Here is a 26,120-nt window from a genome sequence, read left to right on the forward strand (position 1 = left end):
CCTGTAGCGTCCCGGTGCAAATAAAAGACGGCGAGTGAAACGAAGAACGCATACATGTCGGGCGGAGCAGAGGAGAAGGCAGTGGGACGGAAGATGAGGAGCAGCTGAAGCGAGAAGATGGTGAGCTGCTGCAGAGGGCGAGGGACGTGCGGCACGCGTTCGTCGTTGTCATTCTTGGGCGCGCCGGGGATGACAATGAGGTACGATTCTGCCCGCCTGTCTTGCTGCACGCTCTGAGGACGGGAAAGGTCGTCGACGGCAGAACATGCGGGGCGGAACAGTCGGGAGTTAGAATGTTGGGGAACGTGGTGTGGGGGGTGCAATAAAAGCTGAAAGTAGGTGAGTCCGAGACGGAACGTGAAGGGAAGGCGATGAATCGCGCACATGCTTAGGCTTCCATGCACTTTCCGGGATCAGCAAGGGTCGAGTACATATCTTACAAAAAAGTTCTTGAGACAGTGCACGGTAGTATACAGACTGCAAGTGTCGATCGAAATTTTGTTAAGGGATATAGGACAGTGTAACAAAGTGACCCGCATCATGCCTGATGCGATGCATTGGCTGTAGCGGCGACATATTTATTGAGTCTTTGCAGAGTAGCCACAGTAGACAGCCGAACGTTCGACGACGCATACCAAACTGCCATACGTTGTGCGCCATAACGTGAGATGTAGAATGCAGACTAGGCAAGACCATGCAAGCTTCATTTCACTATAGCTCTCTGACGTTAGGTTGATAATGGTTGCAGTACAACTCGAACCCGGCTTACAAGGCAAGATCGACGCTCACAGGTAAAAGACTTATACGTACGCCCAGGATATAAATTGGCCTTTAATCGTGGTTTGCGTGAAATAGCGTTAATCGAGCGTTGTGGGACAATTACGTAAACGGGTAACTGACGCACATCGGAACCAAAACGAAAGCGAAAAAGAGAACATAGAAGGAGGAACGCAAGTTCCTGCCCTTTAGTTTAAATATAGACTTTCAGATTAAGGTCAGCGTATTTAGTGAGCGTAACGTCCGTTTACGTCAGCCTCGCACGCACTGAAGCACTAGATAACCCGAAAACAACGACAGAAGAAGAAAAAAAAAAAGAATGTCACGACACTCATGGGTGCATACGCGAGAAATTCGCCGACAAAGACAAGCTCTTCTTGTCTTCTTCTTCTTCGGCATCGCGGTTCAAGGGACCCATAAGGGCGGAGTGGGCGAATAGAGGAACGCGAGCGTACCCGGACCCGCAATCCTGGATAGCAGGAATGTCGGTCGTCTCGTACGTCCATCCGTCCGTGCGACCGACCATGCGACCGCGAGGGCAGCTGCTACGGCTCGCTGCTGCATGACACTGGCGCCTTGCTTCCCCTTTCACCGGAGCATATCCTATAGCTCCCCCCTCTCCTCGAGCATCTTCTCTTGGTCTTCTTTTCGGTGCACACCTCAAGGACTACCATTCCACACACGTTTCGTTCGGTGGACCTAAAAATAAGCGCCAAAAACGAGCCCTGGGCGCGCGCCCCGCAACCCCTATGAGTCGTCCCTCCGTGTTTCCCGGATTCAAGAGGCCTGGGTGCGAAATTAAATGCAAAATAACAAAAAAAGAGGATGCAGAAAGAGGCGAATGCGCGAATCACGTGTTTTTTTGCGAGTCCCACACCGCCGGATAGGCGCGCGGGTCCTCCACACTGTGTGTGTATATCGGCTTTCCGCTCGCTGTCGCGTGCCACAGAGTCTCACTGTGACAGCTGCGCGGACTTGGAAAGTATAAGCGCTCGCCCTTATCTAGCTGAGGAAAAAGAAGAAAAAAAAAAAGAAGTTCGCATTAGAAACATGGTTCGTGTTTGGTTCCTTTTATATACAATATTTTTTCTTTCTCATTTCCTCCGGCCTTGTACAGCCGTTTTTGAGAAAGATAGCATCCTCGACGTGGAACATTAATTTCTCCGAAGTGTCGCGATTGCGTTTAAGAAGAGAGCGTTCGCTTTAAGCTGTCATGCATGCTTATTCTACCATATTGCACTCTCCATTTTCGCTTGTTTTCCTCCTTTTTAAAAGTTCCACACTGGCTCTCTGAAATAAGTTCATTCAATAATTCCGCAGACTGTGTAACGCCTACGTTTGCTCTGCAAGGAATGGACACTATGCCAATTCAGATGGCCCCTCGGACAGCAGTCGCATTAAATACCAACAATAAAGACGAAGAGATCGGAATTCCATCTTCAAATAGGCGCGCGGTTAAGGCTGCGCGACAGCGCTACTTTATTGAAATTGGATTACTGTGTTATTATGATATACTCCTTTATACCACTAATGGAGTGATGATAAGTCCTTATCATACCATTGGCAACTTGGTATGGCACACAGGTGATAGAAAGAGGAGAAGAAAACAACAAAAAAGAAACACATTGTGACTTCGGTTAGATTACAAATGAGCACACCAACATCAAAGAAGCACATTGCAGGTATTAAAGAGGTGCTTTTTGTGTTAGCTTCGTGGTCACGTCTACGCTGTGCAGTGACAGCAAATAGGTAGACAGAATAAGGGCGACTGTCCCCAGTACGATCTCATTCACTTGGAGTCATGGCTAGACTATAACAGATCTGTAATTGTGGGGGCAGTGGGAACCGAAGGGATTCAGACTATTTTGTTAAGTCACGACATACCACACAGGTTGCCGTCACGACATACAACAAAAGTGTTGCCGTCAGAGGACTGTCGGAAGGCGGGGCGCGCCGCCGCAGCAGCCTGATACTACAATCCTGAGCCCTATTTAGTTGCAAATGGGGTAATGACTTTAAACACAAAGATAAACGTAACTGAGATAGTTCAACAGTTTTTTGCTTAACTCGACCTACGTCATCCAGCAGCGTTTGGCTTGCGAGTATATAAGGCGGCAGCAACTGAAGTGTTATTGCGGTTCAGAAAAACCGAACAAAAAAAATAAAAAAAAATAGAAGAATTAATTGCGCAGTAGAAACCAGAAAATGTTCAAGCCGGTCCAGACCACGATCAACCATGAAAATGAGTTAGAAAATGTGCTGAAGGGCGCACGCTTTAGCTTTAGTCTGGTTTAAATGTTAAAGCTAGAGGAAGTGTGTTAGCTGTTTTTATTTTTATAGTTAGCGGCATAGAGAAATGAGAGAAAGTGTTATAGTTCTATCTTTTTTTCTTTCTTTTTTCCCAGATAACGTCGGAGTAATAATCACTGGCATCTCTTTTTAGACAATTAACGCTCGGAGCGGTAATCACTATTTTTCTTTTTAGATATTTAACGCGCGAAGCAATAATCACTCGCGTTTTGCTTTCATTCTTTTGGGCCTCTGCAATTTTTTTGACCGCAGGCCGTTGCCTGCGGTTCCTTGCGCAGACATTTGCTTGCGTATAGTGTTTATTGGCAGGGCCTACAGGAATCGTTTTCTTTTGGACGGTGACCAGCTTATATTCCGAACAGAATTTGTTGAGCACTGCTATATGCGCCATAAGTTCCGTTTGCAGAACGTCTGCAGGAATCTCGCTTCGCTTTACTCGGCATGGGACGATTCGGTCATCAGACGACAACGTACTTCCTCAGTTGTATCAAAATGATTTTTCCGGGCAATTGAGGAGAACAGCTGCATGAATATCTGAGGCCCATGACTCTATTAAGAAAGCTTTTCCCAGCGTGACGTCCTGTGCGGTCCTTCAGCAAGCTTAAAACGGTGCAATGGCCACATTCCATGAATGCATGTTTGCCGTCGATTGTAAGGGGAAGCGCGAGCGCAGGCCACAATATGCGTAAACTTCAAGCAAATTCTATTCTCAGCTATTCGAGGTTGGCACTGATTACGGAGGGGGACTATACGACCCCATTTGCCCCAATTTCGACTGTGCTGTAACGGCTACATTGGCACACACCCTTTGGGGATGTAGGGGAAGACCACCCCCTCGTACTTTACTGCCAGCTCCCTCAGAGGAGAGCTGGGACCAACTTCTTACGCGCTCAGACAAGAAGACGCAGCTGGCACTTGTCTCGTGGGGCCCAGAGCGTCGCCCCCACCTGGGGGCCACGCCAGGCTGACATGCCTTAATTATTACTCTTTTGGCATTAAAGGTTGTTTCTCTCTCTCTCTCTCTCTCTCTCGCACTCATCTCATTATAGTTTCGGCAACCACGGCAACGGGCGAGTTTCTCTTGGTGCTCTAATAAAGCGCAGCCTCGTCATTACTCCTTACCAACCGATTTGCACATTTCTGCCACTTTCTAAGGCAGGCTCAATTTCAGAGCGTTTTACCAGCCGGCGTTCAACTGGTTTTCCTCGTTCTTTTTGCTAGGATTTTATTTTAGACGTAGGAGAGACCTTTTTCGGTAGCATTGAGGGAAAAGCGATGCTTGTCAGCCAAGGATATAGTGTCTGAGGTATTCATGGCATCCCCTTTTTACCGCACCAGTCAGATGACGTTCTTTGAAACGCTCCTGGAAGTGCCGCTCGCAAACCATCGGAGCGCTGTAAAAATTTCACTTCGTATGTATATGGTATTGTGCAAGATATGCCATTCATGAAATAGCTCTCGATCTACCGTATCTTTGTGAAGCTAAGGAATTTACCCCCCCCCCCTCCCCCTCACTTTTGGCAACGCAACCGAGACAAAAAATGCGGTGCTTAGAATCGGGTAAATACGGTATATGGTACATTCTTCATAGTTCTTCTCTGTTTAGTAGGTGTATAACTTGATTCGGGATTCTGCGGATCAAGCTTGTGCTTGCAATGCCCATCTCAGTGGTTGCTATCAATTAACGAGAACACCGCGAATGATCGCTATTGCGAGTAAGCTGACCGCATCGTTTACGTGTCACTGTGTATAGATAGATCATTTTACCTTTAGCGGCAGAAAAGTGTGCAGTGATCGCATTCACGGAAAAATGTGTCAGCCGCTACCTGATTACTCTTCATGGAGTCGTAATACCGTACGTCTCCAGGCACAGATTCTTGGGAGTAATTATTGACCACTATCTTGGTCGAAACATATTGCTATGGTGAAGAAAAGGCTAATTATTTTTGCCATGTACTTCGTTTCATAGCTGGCATGAAATGGGGACCAACTGAGCGCTCCTTGATACGGCTTTACGAGACTCTGTTTGTTGGCTACATCCGGTACAGTCTCCCATGCAGTACTCTCGTATGAGCATTTACTGCTTGCGGACTTTAGAGAGCGTGCAAGCGCAGGCACTGAAAATATGCCTTGGACTGCCCAGATGCACCTCTAACAAAGGCACAATTGAAGAGGCACATGCTCGTCCAATATCCATATACTTATCACGCGAACCACTTCGTGTATATTTACGAGTACTTACAAGACACCGTTTTCACCCACTCAGCAAGATTATGGATGAGCGGCCGGACTGCAGTTTTACAGGTGCACTCCGCTGCCATTAGTCGCAAGTATCGACAGGATATGCCCTCCCATGGACGATGGATAAACATTTGGTGAACCTTCGTGTTCCCAGAATACTAAATAAATCAATAGTGCCACTTAGTGGACTCAACTTACTCTGGCGCACATCTGGTCAAAATATCCTAATTATATTCACGTACACACCGATGGATCTGCGTCAGCACAGGCATCCGCAGCAGCTGTGGTCATACGAGCTCAGAAAACGACTCCACATTTCCTTTTGGGACACACTTCTACATCAACCGCTGCTGAACTTGTAGCCATTCGGAAATCTATTTGCTACATATGTGGGGAACCACCTCAAAAATTGTGTATATTCACGGACTCAAAGACTGCATTGCAAATTTCGGAAAACGTCTTACGCCACACTGCCTACCAGTCCCTGACACTAAACATTATGGAGCTCATCACATCTGCCCAGCTGCAAGGCCACATGATAGTGTTTCAATGGATTCCTGCCCACTGCGGCCTCCATGGGAATGAGCAGGCCGATGTTGAAGCGAAAAGTGCACTCAGTAATGGCCTCCAAACAACTCTGCCTTTTTCAAGAGTGGATACGACGTGCCTTCCTACGAGTTGTATGAAGAATGCTACAGCAGCTTACTGGGCCCAGCCAGACGCCCGACACATTCTTCTAAAATGGCTCGATCGAACATCGAAACATTATGTTCCGTGTGATATTCCGTGTCATCAGGTATTGGTAGGGGCAAGGGTAAGGTAGAGCGCGAAGTTCTTGAAGCGTATCACATAAGTATGCAAGGAGATAATTGTATTAGCACAGCATCCATATCGTTCATGCAGAAAGAAATAAGTTATTTATCTCAAAGACCCTAGTATCTTGGCTATCTCCGAAGCGTTGCTTTTTGTTTGTCACTTTTATGCTGTGTGTTGGACGACGAGCTGCGCATGCCTAGCAAGGTTTCTTGGGAAATGTTATTATTTCAATAAAGCACAGTTGTTAGTTCCAGCTTCCGTGTGTACATCGTCTTTCTTCGTCCTCGTCCCTTGGCTGGTTTTTATTCTCTGACTATGTACCAACTGACCCAGATTTCAACCCTCCTTCATCAGGTATGCTTAGACTTCATTTAAACGTGGCTTTCACGCGCAAGTGCTTACATTTAATTGGACAGGTGGACTCGCCGGAATGTTCAACTTGCGGCATCCCAGAGACTGCGGACCCCATATTATTGGTGTGCCCAGTGTATGCGTGCGACAGGAGTGTGCTAGCCGCTTCCTTGAAGCGTTCGGACAAGAGACCTCTGTCGGCGGAACTGCTGCTGGGCGCTTGGCAGGACAAGGGGAAGGGTGTCCAGACAGTGCGTGGTCTTTGCCGTTTTTTTTTGTGCGCCAGCGGACTTGATTCGCGCTTGTAATGCAAGCTACTGTGCCTGTATATATATTTCATATGCCTTCTCCCACATCATCACCCATCATGATCTTCTTCTTTCTCTCCTTCCCCTTTCCCAGTGCAGAGTAGCAGGCCAGATTTGAATTATTCCCGCCAACCTCTCTGCCTTTCCTTTCAATAAATCCATCTATCTATATATTCTTATTCAAGTGCAACAGATATACCATGGTTGCGGAGTGCATTTCAACAAATATTCCTGCATGAAACTTTATTTCATCATCAAAACGGATGATTTGACTTTTTTTTTTGCAAGCTTTGTCAGAGTAGCAGACAACGCACGCTCTGACCGTAGCACTAATTTCGGCATCATGAATCAGAGATGCAGGGCTCCGCCGGAGTGGCGCAGTGGTTACGGCGCTCGCGCTCGACTATTGTTCTCGGCCTCCGCGGCCGCTTTTCAATAGAGGTGAAAAGCAAGGCGCCCATGTGCTGTGCGATGTCAGTGCACGTTAAAGAACCCCAGGTAGTCGAAATTCCCGGAGTCCTCGACTACGGCGTCTCTCAAAGCCTGAGTCGCTTTGGGACGTTAAACCCCACAAAACAAAAACAAACAAACAAACAAAAACAGAGATGCAGTGAACTATTCATCGAACCACCGTACAGAAGGTGACCTCAAATTTGAACGATGCGAAGTTCGTAAAGAAGAGCGCCGATCGGGTTTCCTTCAATAAAACTGATTGTTTGCAGCTTGCAGAGCGTGAGGGTCGCTTTGAAAATTCCGGAATTTTCAACTAGCGAGATTCTGCGGTAGTATATAAGAAAATATTATCTTTCCATTATTTCACCTGCACGGTGCAAGGGCGGTGGCGCCTTAAGAAGCTGGCAGCGTAGGAAACGTCGTCTTCAACAATCACGCCGTCTTCATATCAGTCACGCTTTGCTTTTGGCGGAGTACGAAGTCTCTGCGCGCACATCTTTCAGATCTTAAGAAAACAATGTCCTAACCACCGGGAGTGTAGCACGTACTTCGCACTCCTTGGGCAGAGAGGAAGAAATAAGAGGAAAATGAAAAAGAACCAAATAAAGATGAAGGAAAGAACGAAAGAAAGATCAAAGTGATGCCTTGTCCGCGCGCGTCATATTCAGCAGCGACGAAAGAAGAGTTCGCCCCATTTTGTAAGCCGCCCATCACCACCCTGCTAACTCCCCCTCCCCCACACATCCACCGTTATACTGTCTCCGTTTCATTACGCGCCAACGCGCCGCTCCCCATTTTCTAGTTCTCCGAGAGCTCGTGAGGACATCCTCCGCGCACGGCGCGCGCCATCTGGAAGCTCAAATGAATCTCCGTCGGTTGTACGTGTCAGCACGCGTTCCCTGTCTCAGTAGAGACGGACGAACGCCACGCGAGGACAGAGAGACGCCTCTGGGGCGGCGACGCGCACGTGCACGCAAAACGCGACGTTTTGATAAAGTTTGCGCAAGCATCGAAGCTTTTTAGCGCACGAAAAGGCAACGGAAGGAAACGTCACATCGGGGAACAGGATGCGAACTCTGGGGCTTCACCGCAGGCCCCGGAGTGGGCCGGACGGTGCGACTTGAATCTCGCTGCTTCAGACGAGGGAAGTGCGCTGTCTGGTTTTACGCGAACGCGACTCGTCGCAATAAATTTCCCTGTATATGAAGGGGACTGGGTCAGACTGACTTCAGCTTGCAGCTGCTTGCATCCCGCGTAGACCGTTTTAGAGTACTCTGCATTGAAAGGATGGAGATGCAGGCGAGGAGAAGAAAGAGATGTGTCTCTGCAAGCATAACAGCTGGTCTTCTGGGATGCGCTCCACAGGTTTTGGGTCTCTAGCTTGATTTATGTTAATATTTCCGCTTTGATCATATGTCTGCTTCTTGCCTGGCACGCACGCAAATGCTCCTCAGCCCACGTAGGAAGACAGAACGAAAATAGTACCATGGCGTAAAGGTTCCGAAATTTCGAAACTTCCATAACACGCAGAATATACCCCATTCGAAGAGGCAGTCTATATGTACAAAAAAAAAAAAAAAAAAAAGAAAACAAAGGGAAGAAAGAAAAAAGAAAGACATCGCGCCGTTAAGTGCCATTAAGTTGCACATGCAGCATCCGACGCATATCACGCCTGTGCACGCACAAATCCCAAGCGCAGTATCCACAAATTCCTCATTGAAGGTGCCTTGGGCCCGTGTTGCACTTTGAAGCTTAAAGGAGTACAGGCGACCAATTTTCACGTTCGTGCCTTATTATTTGTAATGATGCATAAGACATTACTGTAGACGGATCACCCTGTGACATGTGCTTATGATCGCTGAATAATTTATAACCAAATTTCTTTTCTCGCCTGTTTCGGTTTCAAAAGCTGAACGATGGCTGTGACGTCAAAGTCAACTCTACAGGTCACGTGAGGGATGAGAAAAATAGTTATATAATCGTTCCTCTGTCGTTTGTAATTCACTACAACGCTAAAGCCAGCCTGCCTCAAGAACAGGGTTGACGACTCACAACAATGCGGACTTAACGATTATATCGCCGTTTTTCATCCCATGTGTGAACAAAACTTAACTGTGACGTCACAGCAATCACTCTCCAGCTGAAACCAAAACCGAAACTGGGAAGGAAAGAAATGTCATTAGTAAATTATTTAGCGGTCATGGGCGAAAACTACGTCGTGTCCATATTCAAGAATGTCTTACGCGCCGGACTAGAACCGAGACGAAACCCTCCCCCCCCCCCCCCCCCCTCCCCACACACACATACGCACACACATGCACACAGAGGGAGTGGGGAGTCCTGGTGAGTGCGCCCTCACCTAATCCATGTGAGAAAAAAAAAAAAAGGCCATTGAAATATGGTACCACGTTCTAGAGCATAATATGTTGCAGAGAGACTGCCCTCCTGCCCATTATTGCGAAGGCAGCGATTTGTATGTACATGTGACGCTGAGTCTTTCCTGGAGGACCAATAGCTGCCCTCGTCGTATCCGAAGCAAAATACGAAGCCGAAAACACAGACCTGCGCCCAGGCTGTACTTAACTGTGCTGTGTCACAAGGGATTCCGTGCAAGCGCGGAATCCGGTGCAACCAGCAGCGGTGCACTGCACGTCAGAGGGGTTACAAAAATGGGGACCCACCTGGTGGACGAACACGTCCGGGCCGCCGTCGTATGGGGTGATGAAACCCCAGCCCTTGGCCACGTTGAACCACTTGCACTTGCCCCTGCGCCGCGCACCCACGGCGCCTCCTCCTTCGCTGGGGGGAGGGGACACGCCTCCACCCCCACTCCCTGCATGGGCAAAGAGCGGACATTTTAGCTGGTGCATGCACTAACAACACAGCGCAGTCCGCCACTATAATGATGGACCGGCCACAGGACTTTAGCAGCAGCGTCTAAAGCAAGGAAAAAGGCGGGAATGAATGACTGCGCATATACAATCAATCAATCAATCAATCAATCAATCAATCAATCAATCAATCAATCAATCAATCAATCAATCAATCAATCAATCAATCAATCAATCAATTTATTGTGTTCGAAGTTACCCCGCCGAGCGCAGGTCACTTGCCCGCTTTCCGATGTTGGGCCCATTTGTTGGCTCCAACAAGAAATGATCGATATGCATTACATACATTATATTGCCGAGTTACACGAAAAATTCTCCGTTTTTTTTTTCGGTACATCGTTACAAACAGAACTGCACTCCGGGGCCGTGTTTGCGCCAAGGGCCATGTGTTCAGTAGTGATTTCGGGCGAAATAACCACGTCGATTGGAGCCCATTACGCCAGTCGATTCTGATGATAATGTTTTTCCTGGTGTTCACAAGTTACCACAGGCCACATGAGCACCAGTGTGATACACTACTCCTTCTTTTTGCGTTCTACTGTTACTCGTTCTGTGAATACTTTCTAATGCGTTCCTAAGAGTACCCAATCATCGGCGCCGAGCAGGTCAGGTACGTGAAGAGTAAAATAGAAACATTTCAGGCAGCGCCCGAAAAGAGGCGACCGGCAGAAAACATCTAGACTGAAGAGCTCGCCCAGGAACGCAACAAGGTCAACAGTATTACAGTGGGTGGTGGTAGTGGCTGATTTTTTTTTTTTTATAAATAATCAAAAAGAAGGAAAAGAGTATTGCCGGCCGCGGCAACTGCTATCTAAAAAACTGAAGCACTTGAGCTGCGGCGGGCGGGAAGGAAAAGGGGATAGGGAGAGGATAGCGAGGGGAAGTAGAGAGGGGAGCGATAGGAAGAAAGGACAGGGGGAGACTTTACAGTTGCGCTCCTCCTCCAATTTGTGAAGCCAACGAACGTTAAAGCGCCCTTCTTACAGCTGCAGACAGTTTTGTGCACCATCAAAGAAAAGCTCTCGGAGCTAATTATTGGGTGCAGCTAAGTGCCTCGGATATACATAAATATATAGGTCAACCGTAACGGAGAATTAGAGCGCAAGATACAGCACGTTTCAAAAACCCGATTTTTTATTATTTTATTTTTTTTTGCTCAAGAAGCCACTGAATGATTTTCAATAGGCGTAATTTCCTCGCACATATTGTTCTCAGATAATAAAGGACACTGCAACAATTCGTCTCCACATACACACCACTTCCTAATTTGTTGAATATCTTTCTTTCTTTTTCTTTTTTTTTTTTTTATCGCGATGAACGACGTGTTATGGGCCTCGCTCACAGGCTGATGATCCCAACCAGGCCACGGCGCTCCTGCTCAAGTGCCAGTAAGCGGGGAATCTCATTGCTGCCTCGAGTGCGGCAAACTATTAGTCGCAGAACTCTGATTCGCCTTAAACCACATCTAATAGGCGCTGCCTCTAAATCACCGTTCACTACTTATATTTCCCCCAGAAAGTCCCCCTTTCACCATCACGAGCTCCCCCCTCAAGAACAGCAGGAGCGATGCCAATACTATGTCCTCTTTAAATTTTATCCCACTGTTTGCAAGCTTCCGTCCTGAGCGTAAGCATCCCGGACTCGCTATATCGCAGGTTTTTCATCTCTTCGCTGTCAGGACATATAGCTTACACCACGGCCAGCTAAGAAAAAGCAAAGTGTGTGCAACGAACGACAACGATCGCATCAACCATGTCCGGGAACGCCGCAGTCAACAAACTCTGCGGAACCAATTTTACCCGGCAAAGGAGCGCCCGGAGCGTTAACTTACACCAGCCACGCTTTGGGCACGCGCCCTTACCCGGCTGACTCAGTAGAGTAGCATGTGAACGCCAGATGAGCGCCGCACCATGCGCACACGTCGTGCGCGAACACATGGCTTTCAAGCGCACGAAATGTGACACCTTGGAGCTCTCTGCTCGCAATCAAGGCGTCTAAATGGGGTGCCACGGTGTTGGGCCTTGCGGTATTGCAGTCGCGACGGCACTACGATAAAAACTTGACTCACGTACAAGAATTTAGTTCTGACCCCAAGACATGCGGGCGCGAACACTCGTGTGAGTCACGATAGCATTAGAGAAGACCTGCCTTATACGTGCATCGCGCCGTGACGATGCCTCTGGCGTGTTCCGAGCAATAAGACACGAGGCGGTGGAAAATATGCATTTCGCACAGCAATTATAACAACGGTGAAGTTCAGTATAAAATGGTTAGGTGTTATTTGAACAGTTATGAAGGAATGCTGGATATTTTACGCTCTAAAATTAAGAACTTAAACAATATGGAAAGTGCAATGTATAGACCACTGTCATGAAGTTCCTCGCGTGCTAAGGGGAATAGCATTTCTTTTTTTTTTTTTTAGCGTAGTAATTTAGATTGCCTGTTCTCTTAACGAGCTGGCTAAGGTAAGTTTGGGTATAGCTTCATTGTGATTGAAGCTGTCGATTATTTGGTTTGGGAGATTGCAAGCTAACGGTATGTAGCGTAGATTACGCCAATGTATTTAAAGCTTTTCGTTTTAGCAGAGCATGTCAGTAATTGGTGCGTTTGCGTGTTGTCTTTTATGGAAACAATACGTTGTTTTCTCTTATTTTTTTGCTTGGCATGCCACGCCCCATTTCTTACGCGTACAGCCATGAGTACTCCGTAGCCCTTCACTACGGCTCCTCTTTCTCTCTTTCCACTTTCACTCTCACCTTCCTCCCTTCCCTTAAAGCGCGGTTGCGGTGTCCGCAGAAAACAAGTGAGACAGTTACTGCGCCTTTCTCTTCCTACAAATAAATCAGTTAATAAATCAGTAAAGAGGCCGCTTTATCTCCCATTCCCCTCCCTCTCCCCTTTACATACACCACACACACGCATGAACTCCTTATCAAATAAAACGTTAGTTGTTGAGAGAGTTTTTTTCTGACAGGCGTGACTACAGAAAAAGTGTCAACTCTGTGTTGTATCCTTGACTTCTTCCCCTTTCTGCCATGCTTAAGGTATCAATTACCACAGGCGACTCTTCTTACGTTTCTCCTTAGTAACGCTTACTTCGACGCGTATACGTTACAGTTCCCTGGTGGAGCACTACCGCGTCTCTGCAAATATTGTCTCCCTCGGTATATGTCAGACACGGAAGGCATTCAGCATCCTAGAAATCATTCAAAAAGTACCAGCCTCCGCAGCAGCAAAACCAAAACTGAGGACCGCTCTTTATAAAATGATGCAGATAAGACTTAAGTATACACTGCCACCTTGTTTCCGCCTGAGGTTTCTAAATTACTACTAATTGAACTTGCACTTGAATTAAATCACGAAGTAGGTAACAAGGATTAAAATGAAAGTAACAAAAAATAGAAGTAAATATTTCTGCATTACATTGTCTAAGCAGGCGCACTCTTTTGGTTGGAAATCGATTTCAACCCTTCTTTTCATGAACAGATGAGAGACCCCGAAGGACTGGTACATGCCCGCAAGCGCTTTATACAGTTAGGAAGCGCGAGTCCGGCCATGATACAGTACCTTCTATAGCAAACAGATACAGTCCGGCCATGATGGACGCTACAGTGCAGGTGTCCATATTAATTCTGACCGCTGCATTTTGTTTCCGGTGAAATGCGACAGAAAAGGGAGCCAGCTAGAGTCGAACCTAGGGCATCAGTACGAGCGGAATGACGACAGAGTCGTCGTACCACCTACCATGGCAGACGTGGGTTATGCCGGTAAGGTCGGTTTGTAATAGGCCGTGAAAATGTTAATAAATGCTGGTAGTATGCTTCAAAAAGTGTATACTGAGAATTAAAAATAAGAAGCATGAATGAAGAAAAGAAAGCTAATAAATATAAAACAATGAAAAGGGAGCAAACACGAGAAATCAAGAAATTCATAGAAAAACAAAACTCACGCTAACACTTTGCTCATCGATATCTCGCCAAACCTCGTGAAAAGCGGTAAATTTTAAGAAATTAGCGTTTCTCCCTCATGCCCTAAAAGAAAGACGTTACAAGCGACGACAGTTATTTCACCTCCCAACGCAAACTACGTCAAGGTAGTAAACACAGAAGAGACACCAGCGGAAACAAGCGCTAAAATTAATGTAACGTGTGTTTTATGAAAGGCGCTCAATCAATCGTAATCAGTACTACATCTGCGCACATGTGGTAAACAGCAGCTCGGCTACTCGGCTACTCGGCATGCATACCTCTAATCCATCGCTGAGCCATGCGTGTCCGGGAGTTGCGGCGTAGCCGCGAATGCGTTCACTCCCCACGCAGCTAACCGTTAATGGGCGATACGAACGCGACAGTACAGATGGAGCGAAGAGCGCAGAGAATGAGTAGCATTGGAGCACGCTGAACGAAGAAACGCGATGGCCACCGCGGGTACCAAAAGCGGAGGAGGAGAGAAATAGATTGCGCGTGTATTAAAGAGAGAGAGAGAAGGTGCCTCAGAGAAGACGACGCGCTGGCTGGTCCAGCCGCCAGCCTTCCGGCCATCCCGCGAGCGCATCGGAAAGAACTATTTGGAAAACCAATTGCGTAACAAGGCGAGGTTGACCTTGCAATGCTGCCACATACGCACATACTAAACACAGACGCGCATTCGAGGGACGAGTCGCGAATGCTTGCTACCTGCCCTCGCGCTGCTGTGGCGTGTGTCGTCATCGCGTCCTCGGTGACTCCCGTCGTCGTAGTAGTATGGATGCCCCCGGGGCTGCTGACCAAGAAGCAGCCGATTGCCGACGGAATGCGAAGCTGCCGCCAACTGCGCCAGCCCCGAAAGCTCCGTCGTCAGCCGGGATAAAAAAACACTCGCGATTGCCTTCTACCTCCCCTCGGTCCCGTACCCCGTCGTGTACACTCCATAGTTCGATACAGAGTGGCGCGCGTTGAGCTCCATAGAGTCGGAATGGAGAAACGTTCTTACCGGCCGCATCAGTCACCTTAATCGCGCAACCGCTGTGTCAGTGGCGAAGTATTTAGCACATCAGATATACATGACGTAGCCAGCTTCTGCACATCCGGATGTCTTCGGCGCAGACATAAGACGAAAGCGTCCCTGAATTGCGTTTGCCTTTCTTTTTTGCGCCTTAAAGAAGTCTAAAAGCGGTCAAAATCAATTAGGTTCACTCCCCAGCTGCGCACCCCATCGAACACAACGCAGCGCTACTTCGGGACGTAAAAGCCATATAACTTTTTAAATATGCGCGTTGACAACTTCATTACGATAGGAACTTAGTGGTACTATTTTTAGAAGCATTTTGCAGCGCGAAGGCCTACGATAGTAAGTGTTCTTAGCACCTGTAGCGCTGCACGGAATTCCTATGGAGCAGAGTATTTTGGAGGGTTTTATTGGGGAAGGAGGCCGCGGCGAGGAAGGGTGATCGGCGAGCAACCAGTGGTCACACGGTCATTCTTAGAAACCATGCACAGTTTCATTTGCTATTCCGCGCGGCCTCTCGCTTTCTGGGAAGAAATGAACTCTGCCAGGGGGACCGACTGCGGAGTATGCGCGAATGATGTCAGTAACAAACTTTTGCAAGTTAAATGCGATGCGTCGATCGAACCGATCGACAATCGCTGCTGCAGTTTAGTTCTTTTCCCGCATGCACGCCGCCACTGGTAAATGCGCTGTGTACCCGCGCATGGGCCGCTCAGCGAAAAAAGAAAAAAAACCAACATTGTGGAAACTATACACTGCAGAAATGCGAAAGTCTGTTCTCACCGTAGACAAGGAGAAGTATGATGCGTTTTTCACGATCCCAGTCGTGGCGTAGTTGGTCCAAGTGCTCGGCTGGGGATCCGAGGGATGTGAGGTTCGATTGCCGGAGGAGGCCGGTGTTTTATTTTTCTGGTGACGTTAGTTTCGGTTTCGGGTTATGGCTTAATTTGATTGACAGCTATAGTGTGACCGGACGAACGAACGCCGACAGTACGAGCCATCAAAGGCAAAGAAAGAGACCGTGAAGACGAACCGGAAAGAAACAAAACATTACGAGCCCACACACCCGTAGTTGTGTGCGCTATACAGCCAGTGAACGCTCGCCCGTAGCTAATACAATTGCGGGCAGGCTTCGTGCTGTTGCACAGATTTATTTTATTATTACCTTTTGCCACCCCGCTGCTTTCTACTGCCTCCCTATCGGTACCCTCATTTGAAAACCATACAAAACCAGTGAAAACCATACAAAAGCATATCATTAAAAGGGGACACTGAAAAAAAAAAAAAAGATGTCCATCCAATTTTTGCTATTATAGTAAAATTTGACGATTTGCCACTTTCTAGCTATGCTGAGTTGCCGCCAGCAAAGTACGTAAATATTGGGGACACATTGCGTTCTATTTTCTTTTCCGCCAGTCGATTCAAACTAATGACGCCTGCAAAAAGAAGGGCTCCGTAATTAGTGATTAGGTGTTATTACCAGGACTAGCCGGCGAAATAATTAACGGAGCACGAATACTTTGTTCTCCAGACGGGAGAACCGGAAGTAACCGGAAGTGGACGTGGAACAGCCCGAATGACGAGACTAAAATGAAATAGACTTTATACTGAGCGCACGCCCTGGCATCGCGCAGGTGAATGTGCTCGGCGAGGCGTGATGTAGTGACCATAGGATGTTGAGGTCTCGATTCAGCCTAGACATGGAGAAGGAACTGAAGAGACTTTCAACCACTTGGCGGTAAGAGGGAGACCAGAACAATTCAGGACCTGCTGCAGAAGACATACGCAGCTTTTAACGAGAACGACGACCTCAGTGTTCAAACAATGGACGACAATCTTATATATATTAACACAGCAAACCGGTAATCTCTCTCTCTCTCTCTTTCCGCGAACGAAACAATGTTTAGATGCAAAAAACAAAAAGAATAACAGAACACCATGAACACTTTGAACCTCCAAACGGAAAAGAACTGGCACAACTATCAAAGCCAATCAGAGTAAAGTGACCGACATATGAAAGTTTAGCGTGCAGAAAATCGAGCTTGCTTTAAGGTGTAAAGACAGCCGAAAGGAGGTCAGGAGGAAACTGGGCATAGGCGAAAGTCAGGTTTGGGGGGTATACGGATAACAGGGATAATAGGTAAGGTAGACGAAGCTTTCTGCACGGATCTAGACAGCAGCCGAGGTAATGAGGACGACTATGAGATAGGCAGCAGGGCACAGCCATTGGAGATTCCTCCGGCAACCATGGAAAACGTTACTACAACAGCAAGAGCAATGCAACGCAGAAATGCAGCTTGCGAGGATCAGTTAACCGCATATCCGCTGAAGGACGCGGTGGGGAGAGTAGGAAAATTGGCCACCATACGAACTGCATACGACCCACACCACACCGGAATATTGGGAGAGTGCAAACGTTATCTTAAATCACAAGAAATGAAACGTAAAGGACTTGCAAAAATATGGACAGATCAGCGCGTATTGTACGCTGCCTACAAAGTATTAATTTGAGGAAACGGCTAAAATAAGTAGGGCAACCTTAGAGTTCAATAAGCCAGAGGAACAGGCCTTAACAAAGGCTACACGAAAATGAATCATATCCACACTCTCAAGAAGGTGATGCCCGAAGAAAAACATCGTAAACAAACGATAAATTTTGACCCAGTCAGGGCTGTTGAACATGCAACGGCACGCACTCGCATTCCTGTTTCATCAGTAAAAGGATCCCTCATTCAAACAGCTGTCGAGATGGGTTGTATATATATATATAATCGTAATGTTTGATTGAAATGCCATGGTTTGGCACGATAAATAAAATAAATAATCTGAGCTTCGGCCTTTCTGTCATATACGGGTGAAGTTGGCAAAAACAAAAGCAAGAAAAGATAGGAATCTTTTGCCGTTATATTTAAAACCAAGACCGACTGAAATACAGACCTGCACAAATAGCACTGCTCCAGCGCGCACCTTCTAGTTCATAGCCTTCGCCGCTAGGAAACGAACACTACGGGTAGCCCAGCGCTACTGTACACCTGTTAATAAGAAGGGCCTATTAGTTCTGTCATTTTTCTTCGTCGTTATAGTTTAATTATCTGTCCATGCTGTAATGCACAAACACCTGTTCTGCGCATGTGCAGCGAGTGACTGCAGTGCCGTTGCACAAAGCGGAATCGCGGTATGTCTTCTGGCGAGAGAAAAACGTTGTAAAAGTAAACACTCTCCGCTAAAATACAAAAAGGCAAAATTTTCGAAGTATATCTGGGGCAAATATCGTTTTTTTTTTTTTTTCAATTTGGATACAGTTTGTTTATATTAATGTGTGATTTGATGATGATGAAAAGGACCGACGAACAGGTCAACCGAGCGCCCTCAACGGCGAGAAAAGGTAACGAAAGTTGGCGCACGAGGTCCCATAGGACCCCGTTTTCTGTGCAGGTCTGTATTTCAGTCGGTCTTGTTTAAAACACGTCATTGAATGCACGTCGACGTGTCAGCAAGTTGCGAGTTTTTTTTTTTTTTTTTCTACGCGAGGTATATGACGCATCACTGACAAAATTGCACACTAGTACATCCTTTTGTGCGTATTCGATCATGGTTGCAACATCTGGTGCAACGTGCACCATTCCGTATACCTGAAGAGCGCTTGATGAAACGTGCCGACAAACTATTCGAATACGAACCTGTTTTACGAGCCGCGGAGTGCCCATAGGTCTGCATGCTTATCTCGGGAGAATGTCTTCGGAAGAAACCGGAAATTCCGATCGCGCTTTCCCTTGAATTCTTTCTAGACCTTCTTTCGGCCCGAAGAATAATGAAACAACGTTTGGCTATAGAACGAAGGAAACAAGGCAAGATCATAGCATCTCTTTTTGTAGTCAGAAGAATGGCAATATCTGTGAGTTTAACAACTGAAATCATCTAGAGATAAAAACGCGGATAATATTTCCGAATATGAGGCTTATTATTGCGCCTGTAACAATGGAATTGTGACTCCGTTCACGAAGACTCGGTGGTTCGGAATCGGGGGTATGACAACTGATGGGCAGCACCAGTTCGGATGTTTGCACCTTTTACCTGCCCACAACTTCCAGTGATTAGTCAAGCCTAAACTAGGAAATTTCACGTTGCAAGCCTAACGTCAGCATCGTTAACACACTTCGATTCAAGCTCCACACGCCCACCTTGTGGCCCAAGGCACGCACGCACGCACGCACGCACGCACACACACACACACACGCACGCACACGCACACACACACACACACACACACACACACACACACACACACACACACACACACACACACACACACACACACACACACACACACACACACACACACACACACACACACACACACACACACACACACACACACACACACACACACACACACAGAGAGACAGACAGACAGACAGACAGACACACACACACGCACACACGCACGCACAAACATAGCGTCAGTGAAGCACATGAAAGCGCCGACACTATCCTGTATAAAAAGCCGCCATGGACTTGAGCGCACACAACAGCACGTCCGCACTGTATCCGGCTTTCACCCACACGACAAAAGAAAACAGAATGCATGCTAATAAAAGAGGGTGTCGAAAATTTGAAGTTCCGCGGAAAACGGTGAGAAGATAAATCGCAAAAGCAAATCGAGAAAGAACGGCACCGCAGCGACGCGTTATTCGCCAAAGGACTTAACGCGGCGAAGCGGGCGGGGCACGTCCGCTCCAGAAAATCGGGGAAAATTGCATCAAACTCTATAGCGGGCTTCACAGAAAGCGATGATGAGGACGCTCAGCGCTATACTTACGCGAAAGCTACTACTACACTCGCCCACGATAGGAAAGAACAGGGAAAGAAAGTGGAGCAGATGAGAAGCAAGTGGCCAAGAACGGCGTCGATTCTCCTCAAGAAAATCGAGGCGTCGTTTGGCTGCTCGCGCGTGTTTCTTATTTCTTTCGATCGCTGAGAGTAATCGCCTTCTCCAGTATAGCGTATAAGGCTTCTGTAGCGCGCCGCTTCAACGGCTTCGCCAATAGCCTTCTCACGACGCTGCAGTCTGCAAAAACACAGCTCTGGAACATCTACAGGGCGGCCGTGAGGGGCGGGCAGTATATATACAAAGCCGTCCATTTCCGCGTACAGGCGACGAGGAGCCGGTGTGTACGTGCCCAGTAAACTGCTGTCATCAGCGCGCCTCCACACCAATCGAGTTAAATTGCGAAGGCACGTAGGTGTCTAGTGAAAGAAATAGAGGGAGCTAATCAGGCGTTCTTCGAAATAATGAAGAAAAAAAATCATCATCATCAACTGCAGGGATGTGGCGCTCAGTGCTGAAGCTAAACTGTTCCTCTCAGAGCGTGCAATCATAATAACATTTCATGATATGATGACTCAACGCTTGAAATGCATAAATTCAGAAATAACGAAGAGCTTCGTTGCAGTTCGATCACTGAAACGCGAGATTAGTCACGAAAGTTGATGATTATACCATATCAATCAAATGGAGTTTCCTTAGTACGTATAAACACTTTCAAGCGCGCGCCGTTTGTACCAGCGGCTGGAAGCGAAGTACCCGGTAGGGCATCTAAGGACCATACAGTATTGTGTGGGTTGTACAGAGGAAGTGGCCCTTTGGAACCTTCCTTCCGCTTCCGGAGTTCCAGCTCTTCCGGTGGGCGACAAAGCGACCACATCGCGCGCACGCACGCGCGCGCGCGCGCTCTACGTTGCGTCCCATCTGGAGAGCACCTGCCCTCCACGCGCGGTGCGGTCACGAAAGAAGCCAGTCTCATTGCTCTCACGCCATCCCCTTCTCCCCGATTCACAGGTCCCCCCTTGGCGACCCCGCGCGAAGAAAAGAAAGAAAAAAAAATTATCGCTCGACACACTTTCGGCAGCTTTTGTGCACGTCGCGTGCAACGCATTCGTAAACCGGGCCATGGCCACAGGGAGAAGACGAAGAGCGCAGCCACGGTCACGCGTGCAATCGCATAATAGGAGGGCATACAGGGCGTCTGACGGGTCCCGAAACGTTTTCACAAGTGTGGCGTAAGTTTATATACTTATGTCACACGGCTCGCACACGTTTCCGACCTCAACGTAGTCGGAGTGTAAACCCAGCGAATGTTATATGCAGACAAAGAGATGTATTTCAGGAAGGGGGAACAAACAAGAAGAACGACGCCTCGGAAAAGGGGACCAAGTATATAGAGCAAACCAATCTAAATTCATAAGAAAGGGGCGCTAAATACCTTAAAAATTAAAGATCAGTCGGCTTACTGTCTGTTACGTATAAGGTAATTACTAAGGTAATTGCTAATAGAATCAGGACAACCTTAGACTGCAATCAAGATCAAGCAGGTTTTCGGAAACGGTACTCTACTATCGATCATATCCGTACCATCAACCAGGTGATAGAAAAATGCTCGGAATATAACCAGCCCTTATACATAGCATTCATTCATTACGAAAAAGCATTTGACTCAGTAGAAACCTCGGCGGTGATGGAGGCATTGCGAAATCAGGGGGTAGACGAGCCGTGAAAGTGCTGGAAGATATATATAGTGGCTGCACAGCTACCATAGTTCTGCATAAAGAAAGTAACAAAATTCCCATAAAGAAAGGTGCTAGGCAAGGAGACTCGATCTCCCCAGTACTATTAACAGCTTGCTTAGAGGAAGTATTCAGAGACTTGGAATGGCAGCAGTTAGGAATAAGGATAGATGGAGAGTACCTGAGGTTTCTGCGATTTGCTGATGACATTGCCTTGCTAAGTAACTCGAAGGACGAACTGCAAATAATGATTGATGACCTAGACTGGAAAAGTAAAAAGGTAGGCTTGAAAATCAATATGCAGAAGACTAAGGTAATGTTCAACAGCCTCGGAAAGGAACAGCAGTTTACGTTAGGTAGCGAAACACTGGAAGTAATAGGCGAATATGTCTACTTAGGACCGGTAGTAACCGCAGATCCGAACCATGAAAAGGAAATAACAAGAGGGATAAGATTAGAATGGAGCGCATTTGGCAAGCACTCACAGATTATGACTAGCAGCTTACCGGTATCGCTCAAGAGGAAAGTGTATAACAGTTGCATCCTACCTGTACTTACCTATGGGGCTGAAACGTGGAGGCTAACCAAGAGGGTTCTACTTAAGTTGAGGACAAACCAGAGGGCTATGGAACGAAACATGGTAGGGGTAACATAAAGAGCTAGGAAGATTGCAGAGTGGGTGAGAGAAATAACTCAAGTTACTGACATTCTAGTGGAAATCAAGAAGAATAAATGGGCAAGACTGCACATAAGAATTTTACCAGGAAGCTAAAATATATCGGAATTGTGAAGCAGCTCCCTCACTCGGCAGGAAATAAACATGATGAGAATTTACCTTTTTGATGCCCACTGAAGCAGGTTATCAACATGGCTGCGAGATGCTACTGTAGCCTGGTTTCTAATTCTTTTTTTTTTTTTTTTCAATATCCTTTACAAACGCAGTGCCGATGCCGCTATGCTCTCGGCTAACATTTTCGTCGAGTAAGCGTAGCGCGCAAGAAGCGCGCGCGTGGAGTAGCATAAGGATTCTAGAATATTGAAGAAATGACTGCTTTTCATCGTGAGGAGAGCGCGTAGCCTTGCGTGCATCGGCGTCACCCCCTCCTCATCACTCCGTGGCGACGATGATTCACTCGGCCGGGAAGGTGCTGGAGGAGGAGGCAAGGACGCTTGCAGAGTGAAAGCTGCGTGTATGTGTGCGTTTGCTTTGGCGTGTTGTAACAAATATACGCGACACGCCCTATTTATTGCGGTCACGTCGCTTTTGCAGTTTAGCCAGCCAGCCAGTGTTGGAGCCAGTGTTGCTGCGAGTTAACAAGTGCTACTGCTCGGATCCCGGGGTCAACTCGCTGCTCGGTCGGCAAGCCCACTGATCTGCGAGGGAGCGGCGCTCGCCTACGGGACGGCCACATCGCGCACGACTCTCCAAAAGTCGGTCTGCGACAGTTCCTGGTGAACAATTTGGTGTTTATTTATTCTGGCTCTTTCTTGTAATTGTGCACTGTTCATTAATCTGAAGCATCTGTGTAATATTAGAGCCTCTTCAGTTGCATGCTCAGCATTACTCTTTGTGAACATCGTGATTTGTTTTAAGTGTGTGAATTCCTCTGTATCGTTAATTGCTGTATAAAATTTGTTTCGCTCGTTAATTCTGACTCTGGCTTGAACTGGCGAAAGCTGGGCACCAAACGGCCACCCCCTTCTATCACTGCAGGTTGTTGACTTCCGGCTGAGCTTGCCACGCAAGTCGATGGCATCTCTTTTGAGAACGGAACAGCTGCCCTCACACACTCTAAGGATGCCTGGGAGTGAGCGTACCAATAGTGGCGTATCGTTAGTAAATTTTAATTATTAACGGGTGACATCAGGATCTGCCTATTCTTAGAGCAGTTACGAAGTGCTATAAAGTTATACCATTACAAAATCGAAATCAAATCACTTCAATGGCGTACCGCGCAAGCCGAAAATGAATTATGACATCGATTATTATGATCAGATAATAGGATGTGAATGGGTATACTCGCTTCTGTGCGTCGGAGATTTTGACATCAATATTCTTAACCATACATCTTTAATATACGCGAATTTAACATAAAGGTGCTATCATGCGAGTTTGCAAACTGTGTAGAGACAGCAACACGCGTTACAAGCTGTTACAAGCTGTTATTATGCCGGCACTTGACTTGTTTTGTTATAAATAATAAATCCACTTCACTTTCTTGCGGTGCAATCGCTTCCATTGCAAACGATCGGCTTTCAGTTTTTGTCATTTTTTCGAAATGCTTGTGTTGCACAAAACATTATGAATGGGTCGTTTGTTGTGCACCGCATCACAGATAACCAATCAAAAAGATTTAAACACGATATTAAATCTATGACAGGTACTGTGTGCTGCAGGAAACGAATGTCGGTGATGCTTGTGACCTGTTTTTTTACCACATCTTCTGTATTTATTACAAGCACTTTCCGCTAGAAATATACACACCTTCAGTAAAACCAAAACGCCTGTGGATGACGTGACAGATATTCATAACGACAAGGAACAAAGCTCGTAACAGCAGTTTTTTTTTTTTTTTTTTTGAATGCTTAAAAGGAAGCGCTCCACGACTTTTAAATGTTAAAAAGCTAATTAAAATCACTTCGGGAAGACAGACAGTCAAATTATCAGCAGCTCTTTGTAGGCTTCGGCTCACGGCGGTGGCCGCCCTGATATTAGCACTAAACGATTTCCTGGTTCGCCACGCGAAGAACCCTGCCACGAAAGCTATGACAGTAAGCGGCCTCAAAACAAAAGGAACTGGCAGAGTATCTGAATAATCACTTTGTCAGCAATGTGTCATCATACCAAGAACAAAAAAATACTGCCTTAGTACCGAACAAACATAAACCAAGTGCAGAGACCCAAACTATCGCATTTCACAGAGCCATTATGCTGTCCTGAGTGCTTGCTTAATTTTACCACAAAGAGAGATGAATATTACGCATCACTTTAGTGCGTTTTCTTCTTTGATTTTGTGTGCGCCATCTACCACCGCAATTTTGATAACACGTAGGAAGAATAATCGATCACAACAGTATGCAGGAAAAAAAAAGAGCAATTGCGCACAAATAAATGCTGTAGGCAAGTTTAACTCGGCTGTAGGTGTAATTACGAAGCCCATCGCCGAGCAGTTGCTCCCTTATCCTTCGAGTCCACCAATTGGCTGGCACATTTTCATTTTCTTTGAATTCGCCTACTGAAGGGAGCAGAGCGCTCTGATAGAAGTGCAGAGGAGAAAAAATGTTTCAGATAGGTTTGAGCACCCATGCTTTCACGTTGATCCTCCCCAGCTATTTTGCCCGTTTTCAGAGCTTCTAAACTGTTCTTAAAAAGTAGCCGCATAACTTTTCGACAATTTCGCGAAATTCGAGAATAAAAATCTACATGAGTTGTAGGTAATGCATGCAAAGTGTTTTTGCGCTAGCATTCAAACTCATGACGTAATCGACGATTAAACCTCGAGCTTCTCCTCACAGCACTGAAGTTCTGCGGAGAAGCTCGTTGATGACGTCACGGATGGTCATATTTCTGATGTTCGCTGTCCTGCTGCGCCTTTTCTGACGGTGCTAATCAACATATCTAGGACTTTGTTTTCGGCAGCATCGTTTTTATTTCTTCAAACCAAGTGTGTCTATGCAGGAAACGTACCTATACCTTCAATGACGTCATCATGCGTCCCCCACCCGTCGCTTGTCAGTGCGGTGCAGCCTGATAGCTTAGCTGTCGCAGTTTTAATCACACATTGCGCTATCGTTTCAAATGCTAGCGCCAAGATATTTCGCATGCTTATGTGCAAGCTATAATAATTCAATCGCTCGAAACTCATCGAAATCTAAAACCGGTAGAGTTTTCCTTTATCCTCGTTCTTTGTTACTGGTAGAAAGCAAAATTGCTATACTACTGCCAATCTCATTATTGCTCTGTCTACTTCGGCTACCGTATAGATCGTTGTAGAGAACTCTTCGATTATTTTGAATATCTTATCCATATTAGTACAGACATTGCCCGCCTTGTCATTTGCACATACATCTGATTATTATTATTACTCTCAGGCTACATCGCATTCAGGCTACCGCCACTTTTTTGAGCTTGCTCGATTTTCTCCGTATTATACTTCGTTATGTCAGACGCTTTATGCTTGTTGATTAGCTTTTATAGCTCTGCTAGTTCCACCTTGTCTGCTGGGTTGGATATTTTCATACTTTGCAGTTTTTTTAAATATCGTTCGTCCCCTTACACACCAGTGTCCCCTTTAACTATTCTGTCAACTAGTTTATGGGTATCCGGTAGGAATACGCTTGACGGAATGCTGGATATTTTGTGGAAATACGTTTCACCCCCAAGGTTTTTGTACTCGAAACGTTACAGTTTCAAAAAGTATAC

At 46.6% G+C, this 26,120-nt stretch overlaps 1 protein-coding gene across 3 annotated transcripts in view; it reads right to left on the reverse strand.

Annotated features, from left to right (window-relative positions):
- Positions 1-26,120, reverse strand: part of LOC146208087 (protein lin-28 homolog) — a 199,741-nt gene that overhangs the window by 70,440 nt on the left and 103,181 nt on the right. For all 3 annotated transcript variants that reach the window (XM_084591761.1, XM_084591762.1, XM_084591763.1), the window contains one exon: positions 9,938-10,089. In XM_084591761.1, the coding sequence (XP_084447887.1) occupies positions 9,938-10,089 (152 nt within the window). The remainder of the gene's footprint in view (positions 1-9,937; positions 10,090-26,120) is intronic.

This window comes from Amblyomma maculatum, chromosome 1, assembly GCF_055883805.1.
Source record: "Amblyomma maculatum isolate TAMU_Amacu chromosome 1, ASM5588380v1, whole genome shotgun sequence".
Taxonomy (NCBI): domain Eukaryota; kingdom Metazoa; phylum Arthropoda; class Arachnida; order Ixodida; family Ixodidae; genus Amblyomma; species Amblyomma maculatum.